A 13,028-nucleotide genomic window follows, 5' to 3' on the forward strand; every position below is an offset into this window, starting at 1 on the left:
CCCTTCTTTCAACTTTTTTATTAAAAAAAATAATAATCCCACGACGGTTCTAATTGTTTAAACAGAAGGCGGCGGAGCCTTGACGGCGTTATCGGAGGATGCTGCTTAATAATAAGGCTGGCCCATAGCAACAATTAAATGTATGCAAGAGCAAAGCCGATTCCAGATCACCGAGCAATAAACCGTGATAGATATCACATTGTGCCGCGCACGCTGTGACAATATTTGCCCAGCCTCGGAAATCATTTGCGCTCTGCCTTTTTATTGTTAGTTGATTGCTAAATTACATGTGCCATTCCAACTGCCATGATCCGGCATGATTTAACAGATGCTTTGAATAATACGGAGAATTCGGGGGAAGACGTCAGCGCAAGGTTCATTAAGTTGCTGCTGGCGAGGAGAAGCTTCTGTCATCACTGGCGAACGTTCCGTATCAGACGCTTTAGTAAACACGTCCGAGGATTGGAGGAAGAAAAAAGTTAAAAGGAAATGGATGGTGTATAGCCAACGGTCTATTTTAGTCGTAGAAATGAATGGGAGTCTATTCTGTCCCACGGCGTCTCAATCAAGTGAATGAAACGTTGTTACGTTGCAAGTCTATAGGATTCAAGGATCCCGCTGAAATTCTGCATCAATGGAACTCAGCAGGTGTGACATACATTGCTGACCGAAAAGTATTAGCTAAAAAAAAAAAGAATGGAGGATCGGAAGAGCTTTCTCTCGTCATTACGGACATTTACAGAAATAGAACATTAAGACGTTACGTTAAATCAATGGGACTGGAGAAAGGGTAGAAAAAAGAAAGAAAAATTGGGGACTTCAATCATAACTAGGCACTTAGAACATTCATTAATAGGATACATGGACTCAGGCACTGTAGAGTCTTAAGTCGTTGACCTCCTTAGAGGGTCCTTGTTATAAGACATCAGATGGAACTTGACGCACTTTTAGATTTCTCAGATTTGATAAGTGAATAAAAAACTGTGAAATAATAGGCAACATGTAGGGTCACCTAGAAATCTCCAAGTACAGGTTGGAAGTTGTATGGAGCCATTATAGGGACGTAGGTCTGAGGCAAAGGGAACTGGTCATGTTAGAAATGCAATCCGATCTGCAGGATATAAACTCGTGAGATTCGTCATTGAGGAGGCCAGAAGAGGACGGAACCCGCACAGGACGCCACAATGATGCCCAGGAGAGGGGAGTATGACTGACTGTTAGGTTTACGGACCCCCACTGGGCTCTGCTTATTATAATCTGGGGTCTGAAGATACCCAGGAGTATAATAGTAGATTATGGGTGGTGAACCCTAAAAATGATGGCTTCAGCCAGATCAGAAGTTTTTGGAAAATTTGTAATAAACCCGTCTCATTCCGATCTGGTTTCCTCATCCCTAGTTATAGCGCTGGGTACGCTGTCAGAGATTTGTTATGAATGTTGCAGTATAATGTGCCATTTATTCATTGAAATCTCTGCTCATTCCGGTCTTAGGAGTCCAGTGGGCCGTGCCATCAGTGTATATGAGAGATAACTTTTTACCTGCCAGTGGAGTTGTAACACCAGATAAATACCATGGACAGGGGTGGCGCAGTTTCTGGAAGATGGTGGACAAATGGTTCTAATACTGCAAGACTCTTAACATATACAGCAAGAGTATTTCCCAGTTTGTATTACATGCTAGGCGATACTTGTCAGTGTAAGACTCCATTCACACAGGAATCCAGTCCTTTTATCTGCTCGAAATTCCAGATCTATAGTGATCTATGATGCTAGGAGTCCCAGCCTCCCCGTAACGCTATAGTCTGTACTATATACAGCGCGGGGCAGTGACACAGAGCGCCATAGATCACTAGGAGTCAAGGAGTCCTGGTTGGGTTCAGACTGGGAAAACTGGGTCAATGGACCAAATTTTCTGGCCCAGATTACACCATGTGCATGGGCTTGTTGGTTGACCAATGGCATCTTTTATGATCACTTTTGTCCATAACAGTCTCCTTGTGTGAATAGGAAATTTGGTGTTGACGGGATGGGAACGGGGGGGGGGGGGGGGGGTTGATGAAACTACAAAAAAGTGGATCAACTTCCTGTATCGTCGATCAGAGGTCATCACAGTCACTTCACTTACTTAGTATACTCTGTTCACACAGTAACCATCGGAGCCTTTGATATATTTGCTATAAAATAATCCATTCCGTCTCGCTGATCTCATGAGGTCACCTGATGTGTCTTGGAAGAGAACACATTTTATGACACTTGGTAGGAGATCAAGAATATCCTCATGCATCTAAAAATACCAGGTTGGCCTTGAGTCATCGGGTTTATGCTAGCTTACCTTTTCATCAAGATCTTAAAACCTACAGTCATGACGTCTAATTTTGAGACTTTTTTTTGCTACGGTCAGGAACCATCTTCATTCTGTATCTCGAGAAGTCTCAAGTCTGTTCTATCCAGAATAAGTATTGGCGACCACAGTCATCAGTTACAGGTATAGACGGTGTTATACAAGCGACAATGAACTGCCCTCTGCACGCTTATTTACAAGGACGGCAGAAATGGGAAATTTGCACCCCAACCTCCTTATGGCCATCTTAAGGGTTTCTCTTTTTATGGGGCCATTTAGTCGTTACACTGGCACTTTACCTCAATTTCGTGCACAGTCTTCTTCCATGGATTCGAAATGTATAGAGATATCCCGCAATGAATGGCTAAAGATGACCAGGTTTGAAGGGAAAATATAATTTTGTTCGGCAAGGTTTAGGCTATACATTAATATACCAAAATTTTAGGCAAGTCCGGGAACATTTCTGCAAACTAGAATGCTTTTCGAAATGACCACCCTTAGGAGGAGGAGTCTTGGAAGTGATAATCTGACCCCCACAGATAAAGCCCTGATCGCAGCATCATCCAATCTGCCTGGGATGAAGACACAGACGGAATGGAGCAAGCAACATCTACAGAAGATCTGGGCTTAGTTCTCCAAGTTGGCGATGGGAACAACTTCCCTGCCCAGATCTGCCAAAAACTGCAAGTGTGCATTTACTAAAATGTTAAATTCTTTCAATCTAACCTTATGTTTTAGAGCAGGAGGAGTTGAGCACATAGAGGGATTATATTCGGGGCAGCACAGTGGCTCGGTGGTTAGCATTGCAGCTTTGCAGTGCTAGAGTCCTGGGTTCGAATCCCACAAGGAACAATATCTGCAAGGAGTTTGTGTGTGCTCCCCGTGTTTGCATGGATTTCCTCCCATTCTACAAAGTCTACATTACCAGTGGCGTAACTACCACCATAGCAGCGGTTGCAGCTGCCACAGGGCCCGGGACATTAGGGGCCCGGTGACAGCTGCTATCATTATTCTCGGAGGTCTTTTCGGACCCCCGAGTATAATGATCGGGGCCCCCTGTTGGTGGAATACTTTCCACCAACAAGGGCCCCGAAGCTGCAGCAACGGCTGAGATACAGGAGCTGCAGCTCTGGCTCCTGTCAGCGCTTCAGGACGCTCTCCCTCTCTCCCCCCTCCCTTTCTCTGCCTGTCCTCTGCCCACCAATGAGAGGAGGAGGCGGGGCTTATCCCTGCCGAGCTCCTGCCGTCCGCACTGGAGGAAGAAAGGAAGAAGGAAAGTGACACTGAAGCTACACAGGTACGTACTGGGGTTACTTATTAATGTCAGGCATATGGGGGGATTACTTGTGTTTTAGTAACTCCATGTGCCTCATATTAATAGCAGTTAACCCCATCATCTCCCTCACATTAACCCCTGTGTGCCTCACCATAAGAGTTACTGATATGTGAGACATATGGGGGTAATAATAATGAAGATACTTTATTATTACCTCCATGTCTCTCACATATCAGTAACTCTTATGGTGAGGCTTACAGGGGTTATTGTGAGGGAGATGATGGGGTTAACTGCTATTAATATGAGGCACATGGAGTTACTAAATTGTAATGCACATGACCAGATTTTTTATCCACAATTTGTCCTGGTATAGCGGTCAGCGGGTGACGTGACAGTATTTAGTCCTGTAGGAGCCACTATTGGGTATAATACTGTGTGCAGGTGCCACTATTGGGTATAATACTGTGTGCAGGGGCCACTATGGGACATAATACTGTGTGCAGGGGCCACTATGGGACATAATACTGTGTGCAGGGGCCACTATGGAACATAATAGAGCGCGCAGGAATGCGTAGGAGGGACTCGGTCGAGATCTTCGGTGTCGGGGGGGCCCCATGTCAAAAGTTCGCCACGGGGCCCCGCCATTCCTAGTTACGCCACTGTACATTACCTTTAAGAAATCATCAAAACCACTTCTGTTCTTGGCTTTGTCTGGTTCGGTTCCATTGGAGTAAATGTGGCTGAGATGTATTATTAGATACCAGAGCTACGGCCAAGCTTTCCTTCATCTGGGGCAATGGTTCAGTTCACTTTTATGTATTTAGATACCTTGTATTAGGGATGAGTGAACCAGTTTTGGTTCATTACGAATTTTACGGTAAGATTTTGGGTCCAAACCTGAAATTTTTGGCTTTCACCACCCATAAACCACTATTGTACTCAGAGATCTCTGCAGACCATGTAGTATAATGGAGTAGATGACCAGGGGAGGTTCATAAATGGACAGTCTTCATCACTTCTCCTGGGCTCCATCAGATGTGGGTTCCTGTCCTCTTCGGGCCTCTTACGGCCTTCCTTCCAGGGCATTCTAATATCAGGAGACTTGTGACGTTGATGTCCTCCATCTTTCCACTGAGGCCCATTCACTGGTGTCATTGAGTTGGCTGGACGAGGATGGCCACCAGCATCGGATGGTGCAACAGAACCCAGCAAATTCGAGTAAGACTGTTAAGTTCCTGCATCTCTGCTTATCTGAAGAAACCCCAGAGTATAATAATAGTCAATTGGTCAGCCAGTTCTTTTGCTGGGCGAACCTCAGAGATATATTTTCAAGGTTCACCCAACAATTCATAAAAGTTACATGACCAGGGCCAGGGCATACTCCCCAGTTGCCCCCTCCACCACTACCCCCCTGCCACCCACAGAGCCCCTGTACAAGGGCAGAGCATATGCCCGTTTTTAATCTCTTACATCCTCTTCTAAAATATTACCTTGATTTTTTTGAGACTCATCTTTCCAACCAGATACCGCTTAGGCTTTTCCCAATTTCGTTCCTTCGATGATGTCATCCAGGTTAATGTTACATTACTAGTCACAAATTGAATAATCCCTCCCCCCACCACCTCCAATTCTTGAGTTCGCACCAGTCTTAGTCGTGATCCCTGAACTGTGTAATTCCGGCATCTTTCCATTTCCCCCATCCTAATAATCGTACAACTCGGGCACATCACTTAGGCCGGTCCCTTAATTGTGCCTTCAGGCTTCATGGTGATGGGTTTATCAAATTAAAAATACCGTGGAGGACGGATTATTACAGGAAGAGTTAGTAGTTAAATGTAAAGCCAAACCTGAAGCTCTGATATTAAAACTTCAAGATTATGTTCAGAAGATTTTTTCTTTTTTTTTTCTTTTTGTCCTTTATGACAACCTAAATATGTAAAGCCGGCTATAGCGAAGTTCATGGACTTTAATTAACAGTTAGAACATTGTAATATCACTAGAATTTTAGATTGGTGAGAATCCAACACTGTATTAAGCAGCCAAGACAAAAGGACATGAATTGCGTCACTGAGACTTATTAAATGCGATGCAAATTCAATAGTCGGATTCCTGCAAACAGGTGCGAGAGACGAATTAATTTTTAAACTCTACCACTCTCTCTCACTCGGGGGATTTTAATGCATCACATTGACAGCCCTAGCACGTTGACAATTTCATCCACAAGCATAAAAATTTTCCAATGCGCGACGGCTTCTATTATTCTAATTTAACCCGTTCCCTGCCCCGTCGGCGTGTCCTACATCTCTAGGCAAGGTTAAAGTTGCAGGAGGGTTAAAGTTGCAGTAGGGTTAAGATGCAAATAAGGGAAAAAAGACTAACGTGATGATGTAAGACCACCCCATAGCCTTTGCTTTTTATCAGTCTTCTCACTGGAGGCAGAATCATGTGTCACTTTTTATTAAAAATGGGAAAAAAACATATATAATTTTAACAACAGTGCGTCACCGTCCTGCCAAGGAAGGCAACGAGGCTCCATGCAATATTTATCAATGTTCATATAACGTTACCCCACGCGGGCTTCATGGTTGACTTTGCAAGGTCTTGCAAAAAAGTGATGGTCGGGAACAGCGAGTCTCATCCTGGTCTAGGACTGAAAATGTTAATTTCTGTTGCTGAGATTTCAGATCATTCATCTCACCAGCCGCATGGATTTTTTTTTTTTATGAATGAAATCCATCTTGCTGGCTCTGCATACAAATACTCCTCTGTTATCATTGTGTTCTATTAGGCAGCAAGAATCTGTTTAACTTGTAATTTAATTTTCTTTGGTGAGTAACCATAGCCTGCTTGCAACGTGCATTCGATCTGCCCCATAAGAACTTAACTCTTGCAGTGCAGCAGTGAAATATATAGGGTGGTCAGCCATAACATTAAAACCAATATGGTGTAGGTCGCTGTATGCTGGCACAACCATTCGGACCTACCACGGCATGGAACTGCGCAAGACCAGTGAAGGTGTCCCTTGGTAACTGGCTACAGAATGAGTTGCAAGGTTGGGTCTCCATAGAGGAGTCTTGATTTTCCATCACATCCTACCAGTGCAGAGAAGAATTGAGATCTGAGACTTTGGAGACCAAGTCAACACTGAACTCTTTGTTGCATTTCTCGTTCTGAATCATTTCTTTCACAATGGCAAGGATCATTATCCTGCTGAAAGAGACCACAGCCATTGGGGAAGCCCATTGTTCTAAGGGTTGTACATAGTCTGCATGAAAAGTAGCAACCACATGAAGGCCAGGACATAGGGGTTCTCAGCAAAACATTGGCCAGTGCATCACACTGGTCAGCCAATTTATCTTCGTCCCATAGGGTATCATGGTGCCATCTCTATCCAAGGTAAGTGACACACGTACCCGGCCACCCACGTGATATAAGAGTAAACTTGATTCATCATATCAGGTGATCTTCCTTCATTAGCCATGGTCTAGTTTATGTGGTGGGCAGGGAACAGCATGGACACTCTGATCTATGGCTATGTATCCCTATACACAGCTGTTCTAACCAGATCAATGTAGAGAAACAGTATCCGTACATAAAACACTCTTAAAGGTGCGTGCCTTACACACGGTTATAACCAACAATAGCTTTACAGCAGAAAGTACTACAGTAGATCTTCTGTGGGATCAGACCATTACCTACCTCCTAACCATCATAGATTCAGTGGGACAGTCCTGGATTCTGTGTGCTGTCCCTGTTGGAAGGTCTGGCCTGTCCTTCAGATGCAGAGGAGTTAAATACAATAGGGAAGCAGCTTCGTTTCATCAGTCAGCCTCTCTGCTCCAGGAGTAGTAGATGCAATGGAGTGACGCAACGTACATCACAACTGCTGCTCTCTGAAGGCTCAGGCCCAGAGACAGAAGAGAAGACCAGCAGGGGAATGTGGGAAGGAGAGTATTGGTGTATTTTTATGTTTGTTTGATACTGTGAGGGCATCAGGATAGGGACCTACTACTGAGGGGGCAACTGCAAGGGGACTTACTACTATGGAATCATCGGCTAGGGAACATTATACTGGGGGCACCTGGTGGGGGACATTATGCTGCGGGATGGAGTCTATACTGTGGGGGCATTATATTGTGTGGAGGAAGAAAGAGAAATTGATGGGAGTGGGTGCAGAGCCAAATTGGAAATGTATGGGGATAGATTTGCCGTAAATTCTGTCCCTCAATCCTTTGTCCTAGTCCTAGTGGCATGATCGGAGATTCAAGTCAAAACAGAATCTCCTCCAAAAGAATGAGCGACCCATCTGCAGACAACCGTTTCGGGGTTGTTGTCTCTCATGATTGCAGTAGGGTACTGGCTGGCTTGGGGAGAGGTTATAGATGGGGGCCAGAAGGGGTACGTAAGGACCTTGCCCTTCACATAGACCGCCAGTATCCTTCTCCACAACGATGAGGGACAATAACAGTAGTCTGCAGATGGGTTGCTCATTCTCTTGGAGGAGGTATTCCGGGTTTTATTTAATCTCAGATCACGCCACTAGGATTCTTGAAAGCCAGGTATTGATCTATAGGGCGCTACCTTCCAAAACACAAGAGCACATTTTCATCTTTCCACCAAGGAGGACTTCTATACATATTCTCTTTACAAGGGCTCAAAGAACACCTAAAGCGCTGCAATCCATTCGTCAAGTCGCCGTGGCCTCAGGCTGTGCATCGAGCATAACATAGTCTATCACTTCTGGACAGAATGTTCCGTATAAGATAGCATTTCCATCAGCCCTGCATTATTTAGCAGCATTTCCATGTGTGCACTGTACGCTAGCGAAGGAGAAAAATACCGAGTAATAGAATAATTGTCTTCTATCTGGTTCCCACACCCATCAATTATATTAATCGCCTCTTCTAAAATTTGGAGAACAATACAGAGATGAGGATCGGTCATACACGCAGCCACATTCCTCCGACTCTGCTCCTGCCCACTAATCAGGCAAGCTAGAATGGAAAATCCCTCGGAGAGGGCCACAATTCGCTCTTCTCCGGCTTCAAAACCCAGAATTTCTGAGAGGTCAGTGATCGAAAATTCCATTTGAAAACGAAAAACACTCAAGAGATCGGTTTCTTGATGTTAAAAGTCACTAACCCGTTAAACTTTTCATGGGATGACGCATCCCTGTTTGTAATCTTATACTATTCTTTTAGTATCCGTTACTTTATTACAGGATAATAGCTTTTGAATTATTAAAATTTGAAAAAGTTTTGAAATTCCCTTCTAAGCGGAGTGGAAAAATACTAAAGAGCCTTCCCGGAGGAGCCGCCGCGTCCGTGTATTACGCAGCACATGGATCGTAAAGGGAAGCGTCGTCTAGATCTTATCTTACCAATTAAAACGAGAAAATAATTAATATTTTTAGAATATTTTTTTACTTTTTGATTCTAGATTTTTGTAGTGTATATTTCACATGACTATTCTAAAGGGCACAAGGTAGGGGCCCCATTGCAGATTTTGGATTTGGCCAGGAACGTCACTTTATGCTTTAGATCTCAGCTCTTCCCTTGATAATGGAGGCTTGTTGGATTTCAGCTGTCTGTGCAATTGCCTCACGACACTGCTCAAATCTGTACAGTAGAAGTCTACGGAGAGGGAAGGGGAAGAAGAGCTCTATAAACAGAGATCATTCTCTTTCACAACAGAGCTAAGTTATCAGGAATTACTATCTAGCTTTATCCTGATAGGAATGGTTTTGTTTAATATCTCTGTCTCTCCTCTTCCTTTCCATAGACTTCATTGCAAACTGAAATGATTTGGATAAAGACGGTATTAATAAAAAATAAATAAAAGAAAGACACACTTTCCTTTAGTGAAGTCTATTGCTGTTTGTTCCCTTCACAGGTGCTATTGAGTTATGAAGAAATTCGTTTGCTTACATTGTAATAATTTAAGGTGTTTGATTCTTTTTCCAACCTCTAATAAAACAATATCTCACAATGTATCTAATATCTATTTATACAAATCCTTAGTAACACACATGTAACCTATTTGCTTTCACATGTGATTTCCATTGTAACGTGATGGGCGCATTCTTTAAGTCCGTTTTTACGGTCTATATAATTTTATCTATTTAATATCTTCCTTCTGCGGGTTATTACGTAATCACTACTTAAGACAGGACTAGTTTAGCTTTCCAGGTTCTGTATATGCAACGGTTAAGGAATGATGCACGAAGAGAGAATCTACTCACCATTGTTTATATACTTAATGGATTTTGATGTTGTGCCAGAAGATGGAACATTCTTAGAGCGGTGGTCGGAGTTATTATGTTGGGGGTTGGATTGGTTTGTGTGTATTTTTTTTTTGCTTTTGCTCATACGAAATAGTTGTGTCTTAGATTGCACGTACAGATGCAACGCATAACGCAGCCCCCCGAAATATCTATATTGCAACACTTTGTCCTTAGTGGCTTCTTGAAACAGATGATCAGCAAAGGTCCTGGGTGCTGGACCCTCATTGATCACATACGGACCTGTTTTAAGGATGGGCCATCGATTTGTAAAATTAAAATTTTTGTCTTTTGATCAGTTTTGGTTTTCTACCATCCAAGGACATGGATCTTAGGAGCAGAGCCTGGCCAAAACTGTAGCCAATGTACTATGCAGATCTCATCATGACTATTGATTTTAGCTTGTTAGAAAATCTTGTTTACTTTGATTATGAAATCAATTCAACAGGCCAAGAAGAAAAAAAAATCTAGCTTTAAGTATCTAGTGGATTCTAAGACTTTGACGTCTCCTCTCGTTCTTGTTTTTCAGGCGTTTGTCTTTATAATCGTAAAGATCTTCTCCAGCGTCCGGCACATGCGGCAACCAAAACGTTCCAAGCTCTCCGTATCTTTGTGAACGATGAACTGAACGAACTCCACAAAGGACTCCAGACAGCTCAAAAATTTCTTAGACCTGGAGGAAGACTCGTTGCCATTTCTTTTCATTCCCTAGAAGATCGGATCGTTAAGAGATTTTTATGTGGAATTCCCATGGACGAAAAACCAAATTTGAGTGCTAGGCATAGGATTAGGCAAGGGTCCAGAGAGTTAGTAGAAGATGATGACGAACAGTTCTCAAATCCTCAGCCCAATTTAGCCTGGAAAATTCTACAACGAAAGGTTCTTACACCTGAGCAACAAGATGTGATCGAAAATCCACGAGGAAGATCTGCCAAACTCCGAGCCGCAATAAAATTATGATAATTTATTATTTTTTATTACGTTTGATTTATAATTCGTTGTTTCATTGTCAAAATAAAATTTAATGCAGAATTTTTCCTTTTCTAAATTTTCGTTACACTTACAAAATAAATACACAACTCTTTTCTGACTTACAGCAAGTTATCTCCCCCAATTTCCTCCCCTGCCCCATTGATTTTAAAAAGAGCAATAGCAAAGATGTTCTGCCTTTGCTCCATTCCTACTCACCATGGTCATGTGGTGTACAAGAGGAACGGGGGACTCGGGGGATCATAGGGGTACCAGCAATCCTATAGGAATCACCCTATTTAATCAATGAATAAATGTTTTAGAATTACCTAATTAGGTGGCCTAAAGGAATTGTCTTCTTTGGTCAATTTTGTTTTGAAAGATAATCTGACAATAATAAGAGGATCATAGTTTGTCCTTGCAGCGCCCCCACAGGAGAAATGAAACATTACACAGTTCCGTTAAAAGGTTATACTATATCTGCATATATTCAATCTTGTTCTTCTCCGTCCTCCTACAGCCCCTGAGGGATTCCCATTTTCCTGTAAGTAGTTTCAGATCCCTCTTCTCAGATACTGCCTATTCTATTCTATATTCTTTAATCTTCCAGGATGAGAAGAGTTCCTAGGGTCATTGTCTTCTCCAGGAATTTTACCATATCTGCATATATTCAATCTTGTGCTGCTCTGTCCTCCTACAGCCCCTGAGGGATTCCAACTTTCCTGTAAGGAGTTTGATATCCCTCTTCTCCAATGCTGCCTATTCTATTCTATATGCCTTGATCTTCCAGGATGAGAAGAGTTCTCAGGGTCCGCTTTCCTTTCCAGTTCATAGATGTTGACCATCCCAATATTTTTTTTTTTCTTTTAACCAGGCAATCCCCTTAAAACTAGGCAACTAACTAGACATTACACGGGAACGTCCAAATCCACTGGTTGGACCAGAGTTAATAAAGGGTCTCTTATACATCAGAAGGTCCAACACATGATCACCCTGTTCGGAGCTTGGACACCATTCACTTAATATTTACAGAATTTACAATGGAATCAAAATTGGATCTATAAAAAAGTGAGTGGACACTCACAAGTGCCCAAGAGAGGAAATTGCACAATTTTCAACTGGAATGACACAACTACTGAGCAAGACTCCAATCCAGTAAGTAGCGTCAAACACAACTTAGTCACGCATGAAGTGAGTTGCTAATTTTTTTTCAATTATGACTTATGCTCAGGATAGTCCATCCATATCTGTTTTCTTGCAGGGGTCAGATGTTGGCCATTCACTGTTCAGGTGTCGATGCCCTATAGGATAGACGAGGGGTCGTCAATCTCCGGCACCCCAGATGTTGTAAATCTACTATTCCTAGCATGCATATTTCTTCTGCTGTTCATGGAACGTCCATGGAAGTGAATGGAGCATGTTGGGAGTTGTAATGCCAAACTGGAGTGCCAAAAGGTTGCTGACCCCTGGGATAGACCATCAAAAAGAAAATCCCTTTAAGGTAGATTTTATAAAATATTTTGTAATATTTCTCGTAGACTTCACCACTTCTTACATAGGCGCACGTTTTTCCTTCCAAATACGAGACACTTCCTTTCCTAAGCCATTGACTTGATGAACGCTCCATATTATTCCTCAGATCATATAAGCCATTGAGATTGTTTCTAGTCATTTGTCATGTAAGGATTGTAAATAAACTTAGCGAGCGACAATTAGATGTATAGTCTTAACCATAAGCAACTGCTTAAGAAGAAATGATATGTCAAAATATTTCAACATTGGCGTCTTGCCAACATAAAAGCAAACACATTTACATTCTATAGTGCATCTGCATACCGTTTTTTTAGGATAAATCTATTTCTCGGTTACAATGGAAGGCTGTATTTTGATGGATGACACATTTGATAGCTCAGAAAACATATTGTTACAAAAAGAAGGAAAAAAAATTAGAGTTTTTGTGCCGAGTCGCTGGATCCACAAAACATCTTTCACGTCAACAAAGTATTTTTCTCGACCGCAACTCGGCTCATATTATTAAACAAACTCAACCCTAAATATTCTTTCATTTAAGCTACTACTGTGCAAAGTGTGGCAATTTCCAAAAATTTGCTTTGACTAATCTTAAAATTTCAACCCACCGTCTCCACCCTAAACATGTCTAT

General features: G+C 42.4%; 1 protein-coding gene across 1 annotated transcript in view; it reads left to right on the plus strand.

Moving 5' to 3' along the window:
• The window catches only part of METTL15 (methyltransferase 15, mitochondrial 12S rRNA N4-cytidine), a 107,416-nt gene extending 96,524 nt beyond the window's left edge, over positions 1-10,892 (plus strand). The window contains exon 5 of the mRNA XM_075280855.1: positions 10,427-10,892. Coding sequence (XP_075136956.1) covers positions 10,427-10,857 — 431 coding nt within the window. The 3' untranslated portion in view covers positions 10,858-10,892. The remainder of the gene's footprint in view (positions 1-10,426) is intronic.
• The last annotated feature ends 2,136 nt before the right edge of the window (positions 10,893-13,028 follow it).

The sequence above is a fragment of the Leptodactylus fuscus genome, chromosome 7 (assembly GCF_031893055.1).
Source record: "Leptodactylus fuscus isolate aLepFus1 chromosome 7, aLepFus1.hap2, whole genome shotgun sequence".
NCBI classification, from domain to species: Eukaryota; Metazoa; Chordata; class Amphibia; order Anura; family Leptodactylidae; genus Leptodactylus; species Leptodactylus fuscus.